Source organism: Phytophthora cinnamomi (genome assembly GCF_018691715.1).
Source record: "Phytophthora cinnamomi strain GKB4 chromosome Unknown Contig104, whole genome shotgun sequence".
NCBI classification, from domain to species: Eukaryota; Oomycota; class Peronosporomycetes; order Peronosporales; family Peronosporaceae; genus Phytophthora; species Phytophthora cinnamomi.
Window position 1 is genome coordinate 519,667 of NW_027151037.1, and position 24,256 is coordinate 543,922.

Here is a 24,256-nt window from a genome sequence, read left to right on the forward strand (position 1 = left end):
AGGCGCTCGATGTTGCAGTCACCTGCGACTTATGCCCGGTGCTTCTAAATACGAGTGCCAGCATGGTTGCCAACAATTTAAGAGTGGCAGCGAATAAACTTCAAACCATGCACTCAGACGATTCGTTGCCAACGAAACAGTGAAGAGGATCTTGCGCGCGAAGGGGTGCGTCGCCTCGAAAGAAATTAACGCCCAGCACCACGAGAAAGCAGGATTCCTCCTATTCATTCTTCCGTCGCCACTGCAAATGCAAATGCAAATGCAAATGCAAATGCAAATGCAAATGCATGTCTGGCGTCGTACACAAAGTGTATCATGGTCAGCAATACTGAAGTTGAAGTGGTTTTGATCCTGATTGGTCGTGCCGCAGCCAATCACATATTTTCGCCCGCTCTCCAATCAGTCCGAAAATGAAGCGCGTCGACCAAGCTGCGCCGCCGTCGGCCGCCGCCCCGAAGCGCAAGAAGAGCCGAGGCCGCCGCAAGTCCAAGGCGGAGCGTCTAGCGCGCTCGACGCCCGCATCTTCGTCCGTCGGTGACCTCGGCAAACTTCTGCAAGGAAGCTCCAGTCGCGAGTGGGACGCGGCGCAGAGTCTCGCGCTCGCTCTCGGCACGCTGGAAGCCCGCGCGACGGTCGTGCGGGTCATTCTGACGGAACGGGAGGCCCCCCGAGCGGCGGCGCACTACGCGAAGCGCCTGAATTTGCGCGGCGAAGAGCTGCTGAGCTCCGTTACATGTGGTTCTGAGATTGCCAAATTGCTCATGGCCCAGTTCCTGGTGGAGCTGGACGAGCACGCGCTGTCCACACGCGAGAAGCTGCAGCGCTTCGTGTGGCCCTGGCTGCTGCAGTCAGTTGAGAAGAAGGAGGACAAGGCTGCACTCAAGGCGGCGGTTCACTTGATGCTGCACCCGACAGCGTCGGACGACGCCAAGATGCAGGACAAGAAGGAGCGCGGGCTGAGGCTGCAACGGGCACTGGTGACGCGTTGTCTGCAGACAGGGAAGCTGTTGCATCTAGTACCGACACATGCACGATCGTTTATCGATCGGATGGAGGGCGGCTCATCGTTGCTTTCTGGTGCGGAGGAGGACAACCTCGACGACAAGGATGATGACAAGGCTATGGACAAGGAACTGCAACGGCGGCAGCAAGTGGCCCGCCGTGTGCAGAACGTCCTGCGTCTCATGTGGCCTGACGCGCGCGTGCTGCTATTTGGCTCCTCAATCACCCGTCTGTTGTCGCTCACTGGGGACGGCAGAAGTGGGTCTGCCGACGTGGACCTGTGCGTGCTGTTGCCATCGGCTGTTCAGTTCCGGCAGGAAACGGCATCTCTGGTCACGGAAGTGAAGGAGCATTTGACGCTTTACTTTCTGCCCGACGACACCGATGAAAGCGGACATGTCACCGCTGTTACGGGCGCACGCGTCCCTATTGTACATTTTCAGGATCCATCCAGCAATCTGCCGTGTGATTTGTGCGTGAACAACCTTCCGGCGTTGTGGAACACCCGATTGCTGCGATGGCTATTGTATGGCGGGACCAAACTAGATCCTGTTGAGCAAAAACAACTCGAACACGTGCGGAAATTTTGCAAGTGGCTTCGCAGTTGGCGTCACTCGAAAAAGCGTGCGGTTGGCGGTGCGGTGAGTTCTTATGGGCTGATGCTACTGGCGCTGTACTACCTTCAGCGCACAAACGTCCTGCCTGTCCTAGACTGCAGCGCGTACGTTGTCGAGAACGAATCCACTCTACGGAGCTTAACAGAAAGCGACATTGACGAGCGCCTTGAAGCTGAAGACAAATTCTTTGTTTGTGCCGAGGAGCATACTAAGCTCGCGGTAGGAGATTGGCGAGCCCTTCGGCGCGGCTTCTTTCACTTCTTTACTTGCGAATTTGACTACGAGCACTCAGTCGTAAGCTTACGAACGAAAGAAGTCATGAGAAAAGTCAGGAAGGGATGGTCTCGCCAAAACAATGTGCGGCTGTGCTTGGAAGACCCCGTTGAGATCGACCGCGACCTCGGAATGCTTTGTTCCCGACTTGCACTTGGTCGTCTACGCTGTGCATTCGCCCACGCATGCGTCGTGCTGAGCACCAAAGATGAAGAGCAGGACACTGAGTCTGCAAAGCATGATGTGGAGGCAGATCTGCTAGCCTCATGGGCGTACGAGGAAGATAACGCTCGAGAGGCAGAAGATAGTCATGAGACCGTGTGCTAGGTGATAGTCTCTAATTTTAATGCTTGCAAGCGTACACCACAGCATGCTAGCGCACAAAGAATCATTTAGAGCGACACAGTCTTGTGCTATCGATGACTGTGGCTAAGGGAGACAGCAGTACCAGCCTCAACGGGAGTGGAACGTTGCACGGGCTTGGCAACCAGAGCTCGGCACGGGAAGTACGGGACGCAGAACGACGCGTGAAGTTGCAGCACTTTCTGGTACTGCGCGCGTTCAATCTGCGTCGATCGAAGGAGACGCTGCAAGAGCAGTTCCAGTCTCTGAAAAAGCGAGTCGAGAGCAGCGATCCCAGAAAGGATGGTGACTTCTTGGAGCTGGATGAGTTGTGTGCTTACTTGTCGATTCCACCATATCGTCGCCTGCTGCTCGTGCAAGTTTTCAGCTTAGGTCCCCAGGAAACTCAGATAGGCTTCGACGACTTCGTGCGATTTTTACAATCCGCGGCGGTCCGAGCAGCTCAGGAGGAGCGTCAACAGCACGAAGGGAGTTTGCCTACGCCCCCACCTCGACCATGCGGGCCAAGGCAGATCAACGAAGCACTTGTCACCTTCGATCCAACACGCGCACATCAAGCGGTGGCACGAGCTCCTCCAGCCCCTGGTCTCTGGAAGAAGCGCGAGGTTACCATCCAAGAGCGAATCACCGAGTACACCAAGATCGACGAAAAGGGTCAACCACAGCGACTCGTTGAGAAGGAACGTCATCAAACGGAGGTTCTACATATGGAATCACTTGACGGGGAGTTTGCCCACCGCGAAATCACGCAGTTCGAGCAAACGGAGCACTTGAACGACGAGATGGTGCACTTGGACCATGGGCGCGAGGAGTTTCTCCACCTCAAATCACGGCACGACGAGATTTCGCGATTCGAGTCTTCGGTTCCGCCTGGTGGGCAAAGTGGAGCTGGTCGTCCCGAGGAATGCGAGCAACAACCACCGTCGCCTTCCATTAAACGAGACCCCTCAGCACCAGGAACTGCACGCGAAAGTACTGGCTTTGACAGTACCACCGCAGCCGAAGCGGAAGCAGAGGCCGCGGCGTACGCAGAGCGTTGGGACCAGCCAGCTCCTGAGGAGGACGCACAACAGACCTAAGCGCGCACAGAATAACGTGAAAACACCAAGCAGTAGTAGTAGCACACGAGTATTATTGCCTGACTCGCAAGGTACATGTGCCCAATACACAGCAATGCCAGGCTACTTACTGAACTCGCTTGGGTAAGTTCCGAGCCGTCTTGACAAGAAGTCAGTTATCGCTGCTAAAATTGCTGTCGCTGCTGTTGTTGCTGAGCGAGTACATCGAGCGCTTCACCGGTGTCACGTCCCCGCTGGTATTGGTACTGCCCCCCGCCGTGCTTTCTGGGCTCCCATTGGTTCTGCCCGCTACCGTGCGGCTGATCATCTCCTTAATCTCGTTCTGCTCTGCGTAGTCGATACAGTCAGCCACGTAGTCAACAAGCTCCTGGCACGTGAGGCCCTCGCGTGAAATAATCTTCAGCGGTGCGACTTCGAGCTGCTTTTCTGGGTCAGAGATTAACGGGTCCTGTTCCGCTCCAGGAGACACGGAAATCTCCACACGGAAGCGTTGAGGGTCACTCAGTGGGTACTGAACACGCTCGAAGACACGCACCACAAAGTGAGTCATGTAACAGAGCTCAGGAATGTCCTCGATCCACTTCCGAGACTCTTCGCCAATTGGACTCTTCACCGTGCATTCCTCCCGACCGTAGCGCAGAACGTTTAGCAACGTGTGCAAGTGCGACTCGCTCGTGAAATAGAGGCGCGTGCGCACGGACCGGTGCGTAGACTTGATTTGCTTTGCGTACGACGGATTCAGGCGATGGGTGTTGTGGTCTTTCAGTAACTCGGGGCGAAGACCGCGAGCCAAATCCAGATCGGTGTTTATCTTCGATAACAGCGTCCGGCACATAGCGGACCCGATGAAGATTTTCTCATCCACGTTGATTCCGTACTCTTGTGGCACGAGGGCATGAGAGAGTGCGCTCGAAATCTCCAGAAGTTCGCGCACGTCCGTCAAATTTAGGTGTGCGTTATGCACTGCGTCATAGCGGATGCAATCGTGAATGTCCGGTATCTTGGATAGATCATAAGTGTCACGCTTCTTCACGTAAAAGTCACGGTACAGCTTTGCCCACCGCTCACGCATTACCTCCAGCGTCTCACGGCCACAGGGCTCTGGGTACTTGATTTCCTCCGCCGATAACGGCTCTTGTACCCGCATCTTGCGCAAACCCACGCTGCTGTTGGCAGCATCACTAGGGATATTGCTTCCTTCGCTGTGCTGCTTCCGGGGAGCGTAGGAATGCACATGGCGGCTCCTGGGTTGACTTAGTTCGTTCACACTCGCCGACCGGCCCATTGCGGGCGCGATTAAACGTCCAGCATTGGCCTTCTTCTGCTGCCACCTATCGATCTCGGAGCGATACTGCGCCTTCTCTTGGATCATTCGCGTCAGTTGTTCCTTCAGAGAGTTAAGCAGTTTGTGCATGATTCCCATTTTCTTGATCGGCTGGTCCACCTTGGTAAGCGCGAGCGCCACAGAGCGAATAAGACGCGAATTGGAGGCGATCAATTGACTGCAATGGTCTTCACGATGGATGATCTTGTGCAGGCGCTGCTTCACCCGCATTATGATTTCCTGTGCTGAGGACCCAGATTGGTCTAGCATTGAGTCTGCGTCCTTCGATTTCAGCACAAGCCCAACGAGGATTGGAATGATGTCGCCTTCGAGTTCCAGTAGTCCCTTCGCAAACGATGCTGCTGTCTTTTGGACACGACCTTCATCACTGGTATAGATTTTTAAGTCGTGTCGGAACGTTGAGTGGAGGCGGTTCAAGCCTCCGGCGCCGCCCGGGTACATCATCCGCCGGAATTTCTGGCCAAGATGCTCAGCTTGTTCTTCGCCAGTGTGTGTCAGATCACCTCCCCACTTAATGATCAGCAGCAACTTGCTCACGCGGCGCCTTGTTAGCTGTTCGCCATTCTCGGAAGTGCCCTCAACAGGCACATCGACAAACTCTTTGGGCTTCAACTGCACTTTGCGATTGATACCCACGAGCTGCCAGCGTTGCAACACGTCCCTCAACGTGCGGTATCCTTTGACACGGTCCGTTGCGTCCTCGCCAAACTTGACCTCGCGCTGCTCTAGGAAGTCCATGAAAGCGGGATCGCGGGACTCGTACTTCTGAAGCAGGTCGTTGCTCACCTGCAACAAGCGCTCCAGGTTTGCGACGGCCTTAATCTTCAGGTCCATCTTCTTCTTCTTTTTGGAGTCGTTTCCATCTCCGTTTTCCTGTTGCGATTCGCGCAAGCGATCCTCGTAGAACTGCAGGAAGGCAGGATGGCAGACGTTCATCTTCATTTTCTGTTTGGGCGTCCTGTCGCCATGTCGGATCACGGCTAGAACGCAGCGCAGCTCTTCTTCTTGGTACAGAGCGTCTTCGTTCCCATCCGTGATGCTGTCAGCTTCAGACACTTCCGACTCCGCGATCGAGGAGGACTGGCCGCGAAGCATCGCATGTCTGTGAGCTGTCGGAGGCTCCGTCAGCTCTGCGCTCGGGGGCGGCGCATCGGGCGCGAAGCGGAAGGTGACGGAGCTAAAAGCAGAGCTGTCCGTGCCGAAGTCCTCGCCCACCATGGCGCCGCCAGCCAGCGCCTGCTCCAGGTACTGCGTCAGCAGGATGCCGCAGTCGTCGTAGTACTTCTCCGAGTTCTTGACGAAGCTCCAGCCGTTGACGTCGCACACGTACGAGGCGTCGCGCACCCGGAGGATGTCGAAGCCGCAGATGGTCTGCTTGAAGGCGCGGCAGACCCGGTACGCGATCTGCTTCTCCTCGGTGGACAGCATGACCGGGTACCTGACCTCCTTGCCGTCGGCATCGCGCACCACGCGGCCGTCCAGCACGGGGGACTTGCGCGCCTCCGCGTGCGCGTAGTGCGGGCCGACCGTGTACACCTTGACGTCGGTGCCCTGCGTGGACAGGAACTCCTCGTAGATGTACGAGCCCTGGCCGTCGCCGGCGCGCACCTTGTTGACCTGCGGGTCGTACTCGCTGGAGCGGTTGCCGATCTTGCGGAAGAGGCGTTTGCAGCCGCCGCCGGCGCTCATGGGGTAGTAGATGTGGATGTTGTGGTCCTCGCCGTCCACGGGCTTCTCCACGAACGGCTTGTTGATGCGCACGCCGTCCACCTGGATGAAGTCGTCGCCCTCCACGACCTCGGGCGGCTCCGTGCGGCCGCCGTAGCCGTCGCGGCTCACGACCACGTGGCGCGGCGTGGGCACGTCGTGCTCCTGCAGCACGCGGTAGACCTCGCGCCGGTCCTGCAGCACGTACTGCGTGGCCAGGTCGTTGACCACCACGGGCTGGCGCAGCGCCACGTAGTCCTGCGCCTTCTGCAGCGGGAAGCCCTGGGAGAAGAAGGCGATGAGCGCGTCGCAGCGCGGCCAGGCCTCCACGGGCGCCTGCAGGATGGTCTCGTCCCCGAAGAACTCGACGCGGAAGAGCTCGCGCGGCAGGCGCCCCAGGATCTCCAGCATGGGCGCCGAGCGCGCCTTGCGCTCCATCACGCAGATGCCCAGCGTGTACCTGGCGGCGGGGGCGTCGAAGGGCGCGGCCCCCTCGGGCGGCGGCGCGGCGCTCAGCGACGTCATGGCGGGCGGCGCGGCGGGTGGACGAGTGCAACGTTCGGCTGCGTTGGGGCGCCACGGGCCCCTCGGATTGGCGGATAATGCAAATGGCTACAGGCGGCAGTACGTGGTCTCGGCCGGCGCCGACAGCGCCAGGCCGGCTGCTGGAATTCTATCAGGCTGGATCGGGATCGCTGGAATTGCTGCCTTCTGCTGCAGGCGCAGTGGCATGGTTTGCAACAGAGACCATCGCGGTTCGCGGCTTATGAATGGAGCGTCCGACAGCTCCAGGAGAAATTCGGGCGTCGGAACAGCAGGGCAGATTGTTGCGGTTTTCCATGCAGCGTTTGTTTGGCCCCTTCCGCAGTCGAGTCGGCGGAAAGGGCGGTCGAACAGTAGGCGGTAAGGAGCCGTTTGGTGCCATGGGCAGATGAAGAGATGAAGAGCTGCCAGCAGGTCATAAGCTTGGTAATACGCTGCTGATGGCTTTGCTCCGTTGGATCCTTGCCAACTTCAACGTCAACGCTCAGAGTGATGGTCCTTTTGTTGCCGCTGGGTGGCACCAAGTATAGACCCGTGTGTGAGTGTGTGAGGCCGAGCCGAGGACGAATGCGCTTCCACCCAGCATGAAAATGAAAGGCGGGAATCTGGCGGAGGAGTATTAATAGGCGGCTTGCTCGGCCCAAAGTGTCTTGGTGCCGATTACTTCTTGTCTGTGACCATCCCCGTCCTGTCCTGCAGCCGCCTCCAGGCCGGCTTTCGTATCGGCGCTCGGCGTCGCCGCGCTTGCTCTGCAATGAAAGGAGCCGTGTTGAAGCGCATGCCCGGGTCCAGCAGCCGACCCACCAAGAAGAAGAAGGACAAGACCAAGCTCTACAGCTCGCCGCCCAAGGTGCTGTTCCGAGACCCCATCGGGCACGAGCTGCCGGCGTCGCTGCAAAACTTCCGCTGGAATGTGGACAAGGTGGAGCGTAAGCTGCAGGAGAAGATCCAGGAGAAGACCTTGATCGCGGGGAACTTCGTGTACCAGCAGGCGTATCGCCTGCTCGAAGGCACTCGGGGTGAAGGCATCGACTTCCCGAGCTTTCGCGAGCAGCTGCGAATGAAGTTCGGTATCATCCTGGACGACAGCGAGCTGCACTTGCTCTTCGACAAGTACGACGAGGACGGCAACGGTACCATCGACCTGCACGAGTTCATTCGCCGAGTTCTGCCGCCCGACTACAACTACGGTCGGCAATGGTTTGAGGTCAGCCAGCTCGAGAGCGAGCAGAAGGCTGCGCGCCTCAAGCATGAGGCTCGGCAAGAGTTCCTAGCGTGTCAGAATCAGGCAACGACAGAAGAAGTGGACAACATGGGGGCAGCTTCCAACTGGACTATCGAGACACTCAAGAAGCAGATCCAGGCGAAGGTCGTGCAGAAGACTCCCAGTGGCGAGGATCAATACCGTCGTGCGTTCAAGATGCTCCGTTCCGGAAGAGACCAAGGTATCCGAATGAACGGGCTGCAGTTCAATCTCCGGACGAAATTCGGCATCTATGCAAGTGACGAGCAAATGCGGCAGCTTTTCTCTCTATGTGACCAGGATAGCAACGGCGAAATCGACCTGCAGGAGTTCTTGCAATTCGTGGACCCGCCCGCATACCCAGCCAACAGCCGAGTGCCTGGGGGAATCTGGACGCAAAGCGATAGCGAGGAAGAGGATGGCTCTACTGAGAGCAATGGTATCGAAGGCATTGCTGAAGCGAGCGTCCATAGCTTGGGATCTCGCGCTACTCCTCGTCGAGGGTCATCATCTTCCGTCAGCACGGAGGAAGGAGGCACTGCAACGTCTTCATCGACTCGTGTGAAGAAGGAGCGGCCAAGGACTGCCAACCCACGGAAGACGCACATGCTGCAGCAGAGGCGCGAGATGGCAGACCAGCAACGGATGAAGAATGCAACTGCGCGCCAAAACCTCCAGCCGACGTACTCGATGTCGGCCGGGGACATCCACAGCCCAGACCTTGAGGCGCTATCACTTGCAAGCGAAAGGGGGGCAAGTTGTGCTCGTCCGGTTCCTAGGGTGTCGCCGCAAACTCCACGTCAGCGTGGCGGGGCGAGCGCCCCCAGCGAAGCGGACACGGAGAGTATTGCAGGTCGTAGCGAGGGCACTTACACCCCGCGTCCGCGCAGTGCTGGAAGTGTGCGGTCCTACGCCTCGTCTTCCGTTGGCAGCGTGACCAGCAGCGTCAAGGGCGCTGCGTACATGAAGCGGCCGCCTACGCCGCAGTCGCTTCGGCAAAAGTGCATGGAGTCGCGAGGAGTATCCGCAGCTTCGGCAGCGGAGGCCCACGCTCGGTCCCGGATGAACAAGCGGGCGTCACTAGGGGCCACACAGATTCACACAGGCGAGCAACCTCCCCGAGGCAACCGCGTTTTGCCGCGGGATGCGGGGCGGCGGCACTCGTACTCGGAGACGTCTTCGGTTTCCGGCGCAGGCGGAAACAAGGTTTGCAATTGCTCCTGCCAGAACAAAGACGACGAGGAGGAAGATCGCTACGTGCCGCGAGTAGTGCGCGTGCACGCCAAGCAGTATAACACGCGGCCGTACACACCGGAGGGCCGCGTGCTCCACCGCAGCAAGGTCTTGTCTTCTGGCTGCGTGTAGACCGAGGAGGGAGTAGGAGGCAGTAACCACGACAGTAAACAGATTCATTTCATACGATACGTAATGCAGTGCAGCGGAGCCTGGAGGTGTGTATCAAGTTGCAGTGCCCGCACCCAAGGCTTTCATTCAACTCGAGTCAATTTGGTGGCGTTGGACACACCCACCACCACAGCCACGTCTTGAAGGTGACTTTCGGGCAGCACTTCAACTCGATGGAGGGTCAACAGGATCAACTCGCGAGTGTACTAACTGTAGGGACCAGACGAGTTCAACGAGTTCGTTCGAAGCGAATGATTTGTTCGACTACATTCCAGTTTTCACATAGACTCTATCTCTCTGCACACACATCGAGTGGAACGCGCTCGCTCTGCTCCTGCTTCTGTCGCTGGAATCGTGCTGAATGGTGGGGCTAGATTTATTGATGGTGGGGGTATGGAGACAGGCTTTGATACCGCCGGCCTCGCATGGAGCTGCTCTCTCTCTCTCTCTCTTGCTTGATTTTGCGCATGGGTTGTTGTACATATAGTAGTAATAGCACCGTAGCGTTCCACTGGCGACAGCTCGCCTAAAACAGCAACTGGTTCGGGTTCTCCGCGAACTCGGTCACGCGCTCGTCCTCGGGCAGCGCGCCCAGGGCGAAGTAGCCCGCGTACTTCATGTGGAGCTTGACGATCACCTCGGCGATCTCGGGCCGGTTGCGGGCCAGCGACTCGCTCAGCCGCGCGTCCTGCGCGCAGGCCATGTCCATCTCGTCCACAGTCTGGCCGTCCACGCCCATGCCGTTCGTCTCGAGCAGGTACTGCACGTGCGAGTGGCCGTGTAGCTCGGCCATGTCGAAGGCGGTCTGGTCCTGCTCGTTGGGCATGTCCGGGTCCGCGCCGGCCGTCAGCAGAAGGTACGTCGCGCGGTAGTTACCGTCGCGGCTCGTAAAGTGCAGCGGCGTGTTGCCGTCCGCGTCCTCCACCTGCGGGTCGGCGCCGGCGTCCAGCAGCTGCTCGACGACGTTCGAGTGGCCGGCCATGCAGGCCAGCAGCAGCGCCGTCGTGGTCGAGTCCCGCACGGGGAAGTCGTACTTGGCCTTGGCCGCGAGCAGGACGGCCACGATCTCCGTGTGGCCGTGCTTGGCCGCGATGTGCAGCGGCGTCAAGCCGCTGAGCGCCGCCACGTCCACGCGCGCGTTATACTTGAGCAGGATCTTGGCCGCGCGATCGTGGTTGTTCTCGCAGGCGGCGTGCAGCGGCGTGGAGCCGTCCAGGGCCACGTCGTTGGCGCTGGCGCCGCGCTCCAGCAGCAGCGACAGCACGTGGTGGAAGCCGTTGGCCGCGGCCACGTAGGCGGGCGAGTGGCCCAGCGAGCTCTTGGCCGAGAGCTCGGCGCCCGCGTTGAGCGCGTCCATGACCTCGGCCAGGTCGCCCTTGGCCACGACCTCGAGCAGCTTCTTGCGCTGCTTGACCGTCTTGATGGCCGCCAGCTTGTGGCCCAGGAAGTGCCACACCTTGGCGCTGCGGTGGCGGTAGCCGTGCAGCAGTTGGTGCGCCGCCACCTTCTTGGCGCTCACGGGCACGAGCGCGCCGTCCGTCGGGTACACGTAGCCGCGCGCGGCCTCGAGCTGCTGCTTCACGGGTCCGCTGAGCGTCATGGTCGTGGCTGGTCTGGGGATAACTTCGACTGAAGGTGGAGGGAGGGGAGGGGACAAGCGGCTGCCTGTTGTTCGCTAGAATGTACGAGCCGTTCGACGGATCCGGGCGGGAGTGCGGCTGTGCTGATACCTGCTTCCGCGAGGTGAGGACTGCGCTCCGCAGCGAATATGTGCGAGTGAGTGGGTCGCCCCTTCCAGCAGCCGCCGCCATTTGTGGTCCCAGCTTGGCGGGCTAGGGCAGCGGCGAATACAAAATCTAACACAACTGGCCAGTGCCATGGAGGTTCAGTTCCTGTGGCCTCGGGCGCTTCGCCCGCGCCACCTGGGCAGCGCCCAGAGATAAGCTGTTGCAGGGCAGTCCGCTGCGACGCAGCACGGCTCGTCAACTGACGCCACCACGCAGCTATTTTCTGCCGCCGAAGCCGCCGCTGAGCCCATGGGCGCGGGCACTGGGCACGAGCGAGCTGTCCCATGTCCCATGCAGGGCGGAAGATCCCGGCGCCGCCGCGCCTCTTCTCTGCGGCTTGACGTCATGGGCTCCGGTGCACCCGCCAGCCGCTTTGATCGTGTCGCCAGGCCATTGGCGGAGGCGGCGGCGGAGCTCGAGCCGAGCTGCATTGGCACCCTCGGCTTCAGCCGGCGCTCGCGGGCGCTTCCTGGTGACCCGATGGTCGTGCTCCGCGATGTGCAGCGCCGCTGTACGCTGGCGGTTCTCGGAGCGCCGACACCATGATGATCACGGGCAGCGCCGCTGGCAGTCAGACTGCCAGTCTTGCTACAACGGATTTGCTGCGCGCGCGCCACGTCAGCGATGGGTGTCGGTGGTCTGCTAACGCCTTATACCTACACTTCGCTTTCGTGCTGTGCGAGCGCGAGAGCTTCGCACCGAGACAGCGCCACCTGGTCGGTGGTGGCCCAGCAGTCGCAGTCGTCAACGTCGTCGTTTGGATAAAATCCCACCGAATAAGATTATTTTAGAACTATTCTGGATATTCCAAAAAATCCAGGCTTCCGTGTGTATGCTGTAAGCTGTATTAATTTTAGCCTGTCGATACAGCCCATGTTTACAAAAAGGGTTAGGGAACGGAGCATACTGAAAACAAGTAAGAAATCCCAAACATGTAAAACATGTATAGATAAAGGGAAATTCCAATTTCGTCCGTAATTTTGAACTAATTCCAGAATACGTCCGTAGAGAACCGTAATCACCGTAATAGAAGGCTTCGTACACCAAATGTACATTGTGATAAAACTCGTACAGTACAGACCGCTATATTACTTCGACAATCCCTTCGGCAAGATGGCTCGCAGCCTTCGTGAGATCAAGGTACCGTTCTAAGAACTACAAAACAGGAACAGGAAGTTGACAAAGCGTTTGCCAACGGTTCATCGACGCTTTTGACAGCGATAACGGTGAAGACGTATCCATGACAGGAGAAGGGAGTCCACGGTTGCAGGGTGCTCCTTCAGCGCCCTACTACATCTCATAGAGGTTCTATCTCCTTTAGTGTACACCTTTTGTAGTATGTATGGAAAATGTACCTGTATACAATACCATACAATGGTATTGCTGCTATATGTACTCGTAGCGATGTGACGGACCAGCACGTCAATACAATCGCACTGGTATACATTCGAATGGACTCTAGGTTTCCCTCCGGTCTAAGCGTTCCGTGGCTGGCTACCTTACTGTTACGGCGGACAGTAATTTAACGCTGCTTATTAGTGCGTTCTGTCGTTAAATACGCCTGACGGACGTATACTGGAATTAGTTCAAAATTACGGACGTAATTTGGAATTTCCCCCATAGATAAATGGAATTCGTCGTGCAGATTGCACGAAGCATCGTAAAACGTTTCTATGCTATTTCTATGTCGAAGACGCAGTTTAGAAAGTGTATTGAAGTGATAGGCCAGTCGTGATGAACGATACGTCGAGGAACCACTGGCGAACACTACGTCAAAGAACACCCAATACGTAGCTGCTACCAGTCTTCGATGGCTGCAATCCACAACATTGGGATAGAACGACGGCGGCGTGAACGACAAAGGCTACACCTTTTCGGGAGAATGCACCGACGTGTTTTGGTAAAGCACTATTGGTACGCGTGACATGTCCGGGGAGATCCCTTCGCAGGATCTGCTGGGGCAACGACACCGCAGATCCGCACAAGGGCCTCTTCACTGTATAGCCAGCAAATACGAAAATAACAAATCTGCGTCGCCCCCTAAAAGCACCTACCAGAAGCCCCATGCATGTCGGCAGAGTGCGAAGGCTACGTGGGTTGGTGTCCTTTGAGTTAGTGTTCGCCAACACTTCTAGTGGGTATGTGAGCCAGATGATAGCATTTGCCCGACAGGAATCCCTCCCAACGTTGGTATCATGGTCACATAACGAAAAACTAGAGTTAGACGATCTCTCACTCGCGCTTGACAGTCCGTTTAATGCTGATACCCAAACGACGTGAAAAAAGCGAAGACGAACACAGTGTAGGACCCGCCCTTCTTGTCCGTGAGCAACGGAATCGTGCTGCACGCCTGTACGACAACATGGTCACGTGGTCGTTATAGTAGGCACACTCTGCCACGACGCCCGACGATGGGTGGATTGTATTTGTTGAGAAGTGCGTCTGTGGGCGTAAATCCTACGCCAAGTTCTTCCGGTCACTTATTTTCTTCTGGTCACCCACCTGTTTTATGCCGGTCGTCTATTTTCAGCTGGTCACCTAAATGTAGTACTCCTTCCGCTAGCCTAGTTAAGCAAATTAATTGAAAGTATCTGCTACCTGCTGTGTTTATCCGACGCTCACGTCACAAATCGAATTCATCTCCCTTCTCCTCGCTATACTCCACCGCACTGCTATCGGCCTCACCTTCGCTTACCTCGCTGATCACTGCCGCTTGCGTAATTCATCTCATCGTCTCTCTCTCCTTCCACGCTTTCCTCCGACGAGTTTTCATCAACCTCATTTAGATCGCTGTCTTCCTCATCGCCATCATCTTTCTCATCTCTCTCGTCGTCCTCCTTCTCGTCGTAGTTGTTCTTATTTTCCTCCTATGCATCACGTGGTCGAGCTCGGCGGGGCTGATGCTCGTTGCGACGCTCACGACTGATGTGCTTTATGGAGGAGTCTCAAGTGTTGTAGTTACTGTCACACTAAGGGCCCTCGCTTAGTGCACGCCGACCTGTGTTCTCTAACGCCGCGGCGAGAATTAACAACTACATTCAATTGTTGCATCATCGTTTTGAACGTAACGGCCTCCGTTCCATTTGGCTTCTGCCGAATGCCTACGCACATAGCAGTGAAGACGGATATTCTCCACTTCGTACTGGCTCCAGCATGAACATGATCTCCATGGAACAAAATGAGATCTCCTTGTCTAGTAGCAACGTAATTTTCCCGCCCTTTCTCAACGGGCCTGCATATCAACCCTGATATACATGTATGGCTATATTATACATTAACACCACGATCACTGACCCTTGCACAACTCTATGCCCTAAACATGCCCGGGAGATCTCACTATTCGGGAAGCCTTGATGTGCTATCCCCAAGTAGCGGTTTTATTGAGTGCCGTGAACCTTAGCTGTTTTCACAAGTCCGGCCACTACGCTGTGAATACTTGCCAAGCCATCGCTATTCACGTCTAAGTTCAGTTGGACCCGATAGGGGTCAGGTCGCTTCGCATACACCTTGCAAAATACAGGCTCGAACTCTAGATGCTCAACTTCACTTAGGGCTTTGTTGCACAGCGGTCCACAAAAAACCTTTCGCTTGATAATATATCCAACGCTCCAATAAGCAGCCAATTCGCCCTAGAACAACCCAGCACCGTACTGCCTCGATAAAAAAATCTTGTTAGGTCAATCCGTCCTTGCTACGCAACACGACGGCGAAATCTCCGTCTCCAGCAGCGGCGCTGGGCTCGGGCAGTCTGCCTGCTTCTGCTGGCGTCTCCGGCAGCCGGTACGAGGACCTTCGAGTGCCTGGAGGCCGGCTCACGGCTTCCGGGTTATCTGGCGACTGCGCCTGCGGTCATGGAATTTGGCGCGGTGGAGCTGCCGCGGAGGCCTGGCAAGACAGTGGAACGCGTACGCGCCGTGGTCGATAATGGAAAAAGGAGGACCAGAAAGGCTATGGTTCAGTACTGCGTCATCGCACTTAGGGCGATGACGCAGTGCAGCGTATTTTGTATCTGTGGATCTAGCTGACCTCGATCTGTGCATTTGTCTGCGCTTAACCCGACGTCCAGGCAGAACAATTGTTTTGGTTTAAAAGTAATGCGGTTTGAACATGCTCGCACAACTTATATTCAACATCAAACAGCAAGGCGAAATGGGTTTCCAATATGTATTCTCAACAAAGTGGGCTCAACCCTGCGAATTGGCCTACTTGGTGTGTAATGAATACCTGTCGTCTGCCCCCTCGAAATTCGGTTTGCAGGAGCGATCTTACATGTTAACTTGGCAACTGTACTTGCGACACCATTTTCCCTTGGTCATTCCAGAGGCACCAGGACCCTCGGCGAGCGCGATGGGTTAATCGTTTTCATTCCAAGCTCACTTGGTAAGGTTCGCGAAGCCGCTGCAACAAAACACACCACTGTTCTTGTGAGTAATCACCATGATGTTGTCGTGCAGCGAGCATAGCCGGTACTCCACGGGTCACCTGCTGCAAGTAGACGTAGGATACCTGCGATGGCGATCGGACTCGCGTACATTTTTGCCAGCTTTACGCTGGGTAATAGCGGCATCGATGAAATCGGTCTCGGCGTCCTAACAGTACGCGAATAGCTACTCGCAACCTCTGGGGCAGCAACACCAGCCAACAGCATGTCCCGATTAGTTTTCGCATAACCAAGCCAGAAAATACCGACCTGAGGACCTTATCGGGCTTGTCTCCCCTACACAAAATTTACCCCAAGATAGGCACCGTACCAACACTTTTGACTGTACGATCTTCGCGTTTAGGGAAAGTAAAGTTTGATGTGCGCAAAAAGATGCCGAGCAAAACACACGTTTGTAAATAGAATGCATTTTGACTTGAACGCCATGTGCCCACGAGCATGAAAATTGAACGACGAGGCCAGATTTTTGCGGTCGTCCGGACAATTTGTCCGGCTATTTCGAATACCGTTTGCCAGCGATTACTATGTCCTCCTATCGGTTACCTATCTACCGGTAAGAACTTGCCACCTCTCACTCTCAGGTTAACCTGCGCCAATCGTGAGGCCTCAACGTCTTTTCATCAACACTGACGCGCGGACCTCCTCCGCCCCCGACCCAAACACAACCAGAAAACGGCTCCGCCCCCCCCCCGCCGCGCGCCCCCCCCTCCCCGCTCCCTCACAACGATGTAACTCAACTGGAAGAGCGGCGCAGGGACTCGTTCCTGGGGATAATTGTTCAAATTGAGCCATCGTTATCGTTTGCTACTGGTTGGAGGTCTTGACGGAAGCGTTGGAGCTACAATGTGTAGGCTATGCGGGCGTTCGTATCTCTCCTCCATGTTTCTGGCTATGGCTGTTGCTGTTCGAAGCGAGGCACTGTGTAGCTCACGCAGTGGTGTGCGTCTGAGGTTCGTGTGTGTGTGCGGCAAAGATGAAAGTACACGTATTTGCATGTTGTTGCCGCGCCTACTTACGACAGCATCAAACATGTATTACACGTATCCAGGGCCGGGCGTTGATTACTGCTGTCAGTAGCAGCCGCCGGTGGCGTTGGACGATGGTATTGAGTGCCCTAGCGCAGTGAGTTCGCTGAAGATATGTAAGGGCAGGCTGGAGCCACGGAAGTTGACATCGTGATCGGTTTTCAGGTAGAAGAAGATGGATCCCTCGGCCCGCGTCCCGAGCTCCAGCACTCGATCGCGGTATCCCCCTGTCGCTGAGTCCTGAGTGAAGCCATTAGCGAGGAAAATCCTCATGAAAGCGACGAAAAGTTTGGCGCACCGACTTGCCAGCGCGGATCCTGAGCGTACCAGATAAACCAAGTCGCATGCGGGTGCGTTACCGATCCTCGGTGTTGCTATTCCTTCCGCTCCCCACTCACGTCAGGTGTGTCTTCGTCCTCCTTTGTTCGCTTGTGTGTAAGTGGCGCCGGATCGCCGTTTATCTTTGCCTCAAGCATGTCCATGCGAACGTCCTGGTGATTTGAGTTCTCGATAAGATCTTTAATGACAGCGGATTGATGCTCGTAGCGCGGCTCTCTTGGCTTCAGTTCGAGGTGTGTCGGTGTGCAAGATGTCTACAAACGGAGCAGTAGCTTTAGCGCGATACGTGGATCAAGCGTGGAGGTCAGCCAGCGAGCAACGGGCATGCGCAACGCAGACTCGATACGCTTGACAATATGGCTCTCGCGATTAAAGTCCGTCAACAGCGGGTAGTACACGCGATAAGCACATCGGGGAGCTTGTTGTTTGGTTGTTGTAGAATCTCTCCGATTCGAGCTGAGGGCAGACGGCGAACAGGATGCGCTAGGCACCTTCAATCTACTCAAGCGTCTGGATGTCGAAACTGGACAGGTCTTGAAGCGGGACACTGACCTTGATGTTGTATCTGCTGAGAACCTTGGCGATCTTGTGATTGGTCCTCCCTGCTGGTATTGAATATGTAATTAAACCCTATGTTTGTTCTAGTCAGATTCCAAGCATCGCGGTTGAAAACCGAGCGCGCAGTGATCTTCTCGCAACCGCTGGCGTGCTGAGCGCCGCCACGTCGGAAGGTGTGCGACGTGATGGCAGCGGCAACACCAGCGGCGGGCGCGATACAGCCAAGAACCCGGTCGACGTGCGCGTAAATCGTCGGCGTCGTGCCAACTCGAGGTGCCGCAGCTGGAGCAACAAGGCTGACAGCCTCCGATCGTGTATTGAGAAGCCCTACAAGCGACACGTCGGGTGACAACGTGACCGCAGTCTGCTCGGCTTGGTTGAGGAGGTTGTTGATGAACGCTGGGCACGGCGTGGCATGGGCGACCAGGGCGAGAACGATATACACTTCGTTATTTTCCTCGAGCCCGACAGGTCTCCCTTAAGTCCGATCGTCGCCGATCAGTGTCTGTACGAAGTCCACTGGTCTCCAACTTGACGCTTCCTCGCTCAAAAGTGACCGTGAATACTCTCATCTACTAAAGTTTGGTTTTATCTGGAGTAGGTGCGACCATATTTGCAACAAATTCCTACGTTTTTCCTAGACAATAGATCCGAAGTAATCTGTTCGCGTGAATGTCGTCCGAAGAGAGATGCTTGCGGCTTGATGTGAAAACTTTAGCGTAGCGTGGGGCAGATGCTAAGGCTGAGAAGCTGGCGCAAGAGATGTTTTTGGGTAGTCGGTACGTACTCTACGTTACACAATTTACTGTTTATTTTCCTTTTCAAGCGTATTAATATTACGATGTTTTCGCCTAAAGACTTCCTACAAAATCCAGAGCTTCCCCGTCATTAGTTAAAGCAACTGATCGAGATATCGTCCTTCACTCGCTAGCTCATAGAACACGCCGCTCCCATTCTTCACCAAGTTGCGAGGACTGTCGAACTCCACCACTCGACCGTCGCTCAGCACCATGATGCGGTCCGAGTGCAGCACCGTGCCCAACCGATGAGCGATCGTCAACACCGTCGCGTCCTGGAAGTCGCGCTTGATCATCTCCTGCAGCTTCTTCTCCGTCGCGTGGTCGATGGACGCTGTCGCCTCATCCATCACCACGATGCGGCACCGCGTCAGCAGCGCGCGAGCCATGCACAGCATCTGCCGCTCGCCCACGCTGAAGTTCTCGCCGTTCTCGCTCAGCTCGTACGCCAACTGACCCTCCAGCGACGACACCTGCGTCTTCATGTCCACCTTCTCCAGCGCGCTCCAGATCTCGGCGTCAGTGAACTCGTCGAATGGGTCCATGTACGCGCGCAGCGAACCCTTGAACAGCACGGGCGACTGCGGGATGATGGACAGGTTCGAACGCAGCGTGCGCAGCGGCATGGTGGCGACGTCCACGCCGTCGATGAGGATGCGGCCGGACACCAGCTCGTTGATGCGAAAGAGCGCCATAGTGAGGCTGGACTTGCCCGCGCCGGTGCGTCCGACGATGCCGATCTTCTCGTTGTTGCGGATGTCGAAGGACAGACCCTTGAGCACGGGTTTGCCGCCCTGTTTGTAGCTGAACACGACATCCTGGAACTGCACGGTGGAGGAACGAGGCCAGGAGGCATCGGGCTCAATCACGAGTGGCCGTTGACTTCCCTCAGCGGGGATTGAGCCGTACTCGAGAATGCGTTCGGGACTGACCATAAGTATTTCCACCGCGGACCAACCCTGGACAAGACTGGCAAGGCCGCTGTCGACGCTAAGAGCGTACGTGAATGCGAGTCCTACCAGACCAGGAGATAGGAAGTCACGCAGGTACACCAACCCAGACACCAGGAGAAAAACCACCCCGCAACCGATCAACTGCATACGCACTTGAAACCACTGCTGTGTGACAGTCTCGGCAAACCAGCATTTACTGTTCACGTCGTTGCGAATGAAATTCTCGGTGACCATACGCCCGATGGTATCCTGGCCAAACGCGCGAATGACGACTACACCTTCCTCCGACTGAGAAACGTGGCTCAGTACGGGAGAAGATGATACTTTCCACAAGCGCGAGATCTCGCGAGACGGAGCGAGATAGAAGTTGGCGATCTTCACATACATCCAAATCAGTGGGATAATCAATGCACCCAAGAAATTCAAGGTGTACACGGCAGTTGCAAGCTGGCAAACCGTGAAGAAGACCATGGTAAGGAAACCTCCAAACGCAAATGGGATCATGAAATCTACGGCAGACATGTCATCGCCGTACCGATTCACGATGCGTCCAATGGGGTTCGCATCGAAGAAGCGGAGAGGAGCTTTCAGCAAAGATACCGTCATGTGATCAAAAAGGTGACGAGATGCCCGAAGACCAACAATCACCACCGTGGCTGAGCGAACGAAAACCATAACAGCAGCACCGGTTGCCAGTAACGAGTACACTTTCATGTTGTACGCGGTATTCTCTGGGTTGTATGAACCGTTCTTTTGCCCAGTCCAGTGACTCAACCACAAGTCACTCCCGATCTGGAAAACCTGCCATAGTGTCTGTACCGCGAAAAGGAAGATACACACCTTCACACCACCGAGCGAGTCAAAGTAGTTCGAAAACACCTCCTTGGACACGCGACCTTCCTCACGTTCCTCGTCGTCAATCAGTCGGCCAGCATCCCTATCCTTGTTAGCGTTGTTGTCTCCATCATGGCTAGCGTCGTCGTTTGCTGAACGAGGAGACAGCGGTAGAGTGTACGAGCACCGCGGCAAAGCGACATCATGCCGAGCGACCGACAACTTACCACCTTCCACCAACACCTTCATGTTCGCAGCTTCACTCGCAATGATGTCGGCACTGTGAGTCACAAGCACCACTGTCTTGGCCGCCAGCAAGTTGCAGATGCATTCACCGAAAATCTGATTCTGCACGATCGCGTCCACAGCAGCCAGCGGGGAGTCGAGCAGCAGAATATCAGCATCCGAGTAACATGCGCGGGCCAGGCACACGCGAGCCTTCTGACCTCCTGAAAGGTTCACTCCCTTCTGGCCGATCTCCGTCGCGTCACCTCCGGGGAATTGTTTGAGGTCTGGCAGCAAGCCACATGCCGCGATCACGCGTGTGTACTTCTCCTTGTCGTACGGCAGTCCGAAGAGAATATTATCGCGGATGGTCATGTTTTGGATCCACGTCTCTTGAGAGTAGTAGGCAACTCGTCCCCGGACGAACACGTTACCGCCCAGTTTGTTCATTTCCCCCAGCAGCGCCGAACACAGCGAAGACTTGCCGCTGCCGACGGAGCCGTGCACAAGGACCAGATCACCCTTCTTTACGGTGAGGTTCACGTGGTTTAGCAGAGCTGTTTCCTCCGTCCAACCGAAGGTACCGTCTTCAACAACGATCACAACATCGCCTGGCTGCTTGGGGTCATCGTGGATAACGTTGGTCGGGTTGAACTCGTCTAGTGAGAGGTAATCCGCGAATCGGTTGATCGAAACCTTTGCTCGAATGCACGTCTGAATAACGGTCGGCAAGTCTCTCAGCGGGTCACGAAGAGCGTTGAAAAGAGCGACAGCAGTGAACACCTTGGCCGCTGTCAGCGCTTTCTCCATCACAATTGCGTACACTGCAAACGACATCGCCGACACCGCCAACGGCGAAGCCCACAGCACGAAAATGTTGACAGCAACAATGTACATGAACTTCTTCACAGCTGACAGTTCCGTAGCACGCAGCTTGTGGATTTTGTCAGCGAATTTGTTTTCCCACGCGTTGAGTTTCACGATTTGAATGGCATTGAAAACCTCCTTGATCGTCTTCATGCGATCGTCCTTGTACTTCATAATGTCTTCGAACGCACTTCCCGACAGTTTGGCAATGACATAGCTCAGCAACATCGAGATCACAATGACCCCCAGTCCAGCAAATGCAGCAAGGTCGATGACAGCGTACAGCATGTAGATCACCACCACAATCTGGAGGGGGATAATCCACAAATTATTGATCTGGAACGCAGCCCAGAGCACATTCTCGACATCCGACGAAAAGAGGTTCGAGATGTCGACCGCCTCGGACTCGCCCTTGCTCTGGATGCTCCGACGCATAGCCTTCCTGAACAGAAGCGACTTAAGCGCCACCGTCAGTCGCAACGCGATCAGCTCGAGGTAGAACCTCATCTGGGTCGCCACAACTGCGTTGACGATTCTGGACGCGAAGAAGACGCCGAGCCACGCACTGAGGTTGTACATATCAATCGTCGGGGACTCGAACACCGTGATCACGTGGTTCAGCACAGCTGGGGCGAACACATCGCATGCGGTGGAGAAGAGCATCGCCAGGCCGCAGAGCAGGAACCGCCCCCCGTAGGTGGTCACCATGGCCTTGACGATAGACTTGTCGTGGCGCTCGTAGTGCACCACGAACTCGTCAAACGCAGCAGCCGAGCGGTTCTCGCCCTCGAGCTCCCACAGGTCGTCGTTGTCGAGCTGGCGAGTGTTGCCGGCGCTCATCATGGGGTTGGCGTACGAGAAGAAGAGCCGCGACCAGAAGGACGCCGTGCCGGGCGTGGCGGACTCGGCATGGTGCAGTCTCTGTTTGGTTTCATCCACTTGGTCGTTGACGCTGGCGAACGTGGAGTAGCCGGTCTGCTTGGCCTTGGTAGCGGGGGACACGATGGACGTGGTGTCCGTCTGGGTCAACACCGTCATGGCGGGAGTGACTGGAATTGGGCCTGTCGTGGCGAATTGGGCAGTGACTGACTGGGCTCTCGCCCCGCGCAGAGGGACAACAAGACGGAACAGCGGTTTGGCAAATCCCGCATATCGAGGCACCATCATTCCTTGTCCAGAGCAACGATCTCCAACCAACGGGTTTAAAGGAGACCGAGTGATCCATTGATCAAAATATTTGTTTGCTAGAATCACCCAAGTGCGATCGTGTTAGTCCCTTCAATTCAAATTAGCGTACTCAATGGTGGACGCACTATTGGGCCTCCGGCATGGGGCTCGCATCAACACGAATATCCATGTTTATCCGCGCCGCTGTACTGGTGCATGTAGTGTTGTGCGTTTGCCGGCCTTCACCGCAAAGAACGGCTCTCACGCCAATTGCTTTAAAATACCTTTTTGTTTTCTGTTTACGCTCGACAGCGAAATTATGGGAAAGCGTAAACAGTTTAAAAAAACTCACGCAACCTCATGGTAATAGATAAAATAACAGCCGCAAAAAGTCAGTCCTCGCGTATGGTAAATTACCATCAGTAATCAGTGTCGCACAAAACTGATGTAAATGCAATTGCATGCGTTTTTAAATTATTATTAGGGACATCCCCGAACGGATGTAAGCCGAAATGTGACACCAAAAACGCTGCTCTTGTGATACCTTTTCGTTTCGAACGACCTCATGGGAGCCATGACCCCATGAAGTCGTTCAAAACGAAAAAGGTATCACAAATTTGCGTCGATTGGCCTCCGATTGGTCCGTGATCTGTGTATATTTTTCCGTCACTTGAGCAGTCGAGAGCAATAACTTCACCTTGTACGTGTTTGGAGTGCTCATTGGAATTCAACATGATGGCTTCCTGCTGAATATATAAGTCTACAATAGCGTTAACGTAGCAACAGACCGTGGAGACGCCTATGGCTTTACCCTTCTTCTTCTTCTTCTTGGACACTCTTCTTACGACCTCGTAATTCAAAAGAGATGGAGCTTGCTAGCAATGACGGCTACGCCTTCGCTAAACACCATTGAATGGCTCCACTGCAAGTTATTTTTGGTAGCCCTCGTACTTCCACTTTGTATTAATTGGTCGGTCATCAACGCCTTTCTGAAGGGTAGCCCGCTCTCCTTCTTTCATGAGCATCTGAAGGCACTGCCACTTTGCGGTGGAGGATGTGTTTCCTGTCGGTCAGCGGATGCCGAAGCTGCTACTGCGTACGCGCGAATGGAGATACCCGGCTTCTTCTTCTTCGCCATCAGTTTCAAAACAAAATATTGCGTTTAGGTCACAAGTGTCTGGTCCGGACCCATACAATCAAACAGTTAAATACTTTCTCCCGGGGATTTTACGAGTGATCCATACTACATGTATCAACATTTTCGTTCTCCGCTTATTTGATTAGTTAATTTTTTTAAAGTTAATTACAATTAAAATTGTGTCTCGAAGACACAATCTTGTCAAAAATGATTTTTCAATTTTTTTTTTTTTAGGGGAATTTGCAATTTGGTCAGGTGTTTGACTGGGAATCTGCAATTCGGTCAGGCGTTTGCTAATCAGTCAGGACTTGCGAAACTTAGAATTATGGCACTCCTAAAATTAGAATAGCTAACCTGCAGCAATACAACCGACGCCCATCCACCACTCCACTCGCTTCCAGGCAAGAAGTCCTAGTGGTGGAGGACGCAAACGATGATGTGGAGCTTGCCGTTGACATGGAATTCCCCAGCATCAAGGAGCTGAAGGCTAGCGTTGCGCGATACTGCGTTGTTCACGGCTTTGATCACAATAAGCCCTCAAATCGACGC

General features: G+C 55.4%; 6 protein-coding genes across 6 annotated transcripts; 3 read left to right on the top strand and 3 right to left on the bottom strand.

Moving 5' to 3' along the window:
• Window positions 1–410: 410 nt before the first annotated feature.
• IUM83_05989 (S-M checkpoint control protein CID1) lies at window positions 411–3,334 on the top strand (the record flags this gene model as incomplete). The annotated part of the gene is made up of 2 exons (XM_067930159.1): window positions 411–1,343; window positions 2,327–3,334. 2 exons carry the CDS (start codon window positions 411–413, stop codon window positions 3,332–3,334), a joined length of 1,941 nt encoding a protein of 646 aa, XP_067782651.1.
• Window positions 3,189–6,911, bottom strand: IUM83_05990 (putative inositol hexakisphosphate and diphosphoinositol-pentakisphosphate kinase; the record flags this gene model as incomplete). The annotated part of the gene is made up of 3 exons (XM_067930160.1): window positions 3,189–3,330; window positions 3,445–3,452; window positions 3,627–6,911. The coding sequence occupies 3 exons, from the start codon at window positions 6,909–6,911 to the stop codon at window positions 3,189–3,191; spliced, it is 3,435 nt and encodes a 1,144-aa protein (XP_067782856.1).
• A 772-nt stretch (window positions 6,912–7,683) lies between these two features.
• On the top strand, window positions 7,684–9,537 carry IUM83_05991 (EF-hand domain pair; the record flags this gene model as incomplete). The annotated part of the gene is made up of 1 exon (XM_067930161.1): window positions 7,684–9,537. One exon carries the CDS (start codon window positions 7,684–7,686, stop codon window positions 9,535–9,537), a length of 1,854 nt encoding a protein of 617 aa, XP_067782855.1.
• A 565-nt stretch (window positions 9,538–10,102) lies between these two features.
• Window positions 10,103–11,176, bottom strand: IUM83_05992 (ankyrin repeat and protein kinase domain-containing protein 1; the record flags this gene model as incomplete). The annotated part of the gene is made up of 1 exon (XM_067930162.1): window positions 10,103–11,176. One exon carries the CDS (start codon window positions 11,174–11,176, stop codon window positions 10,103–10,105), a length of 1,074 nt encoding a protein of 357 aa, XP_067782854.1.
• A 4,336-nt stretch (window positions 11,177–15,512) lies between these two features.
• Window positions 15,513–16,865, top strand: IUM83_05993 (uncharacterized protein; the record flags this gene model as incomplete). The annotated part of the gene is made up of 7 exons (XM_067930163.1): window positions 15,513–15,572; window positions 15,685–15,743; window positions 15,818–15,891; window positions 16,549–16,580; window positions 16,656–16,666; window positions 16,731–16,754; window positions 16,853–16,865. 7 exons carry the CDS (start codon window positions 15,513–15,515, stop codon window positions 16,863–16,865), a joined length of 273 nt encoding a protein of 90 aa, XP_067782853.1.
• A 1,753-nt stretch (window positions 16,866–18,618) lies between these two features.
• On the bottom strand, window positions 18,619–22,440 carry IUM83_05994 (ABC transporter C family member 5; the record flags this gene model as incomplete). The annotated part of the gene is made up of 3 exons (XM_067930164.1): window positions 18,619–20,462; window positions 20,538–20,590; window positions 22,259–22,440. The coding sequence occupies 3 exons, from the start codon at window positions 22,438–22,440 to the stop codon at window positions 18,619–18,621; spliced, it is 2,079 nt and encodes a 692-aa protein (XP_067782835.1).
• Between the last annotated feature and the right edge of the window lie 1,816 nt (window positions 22,441–24,256).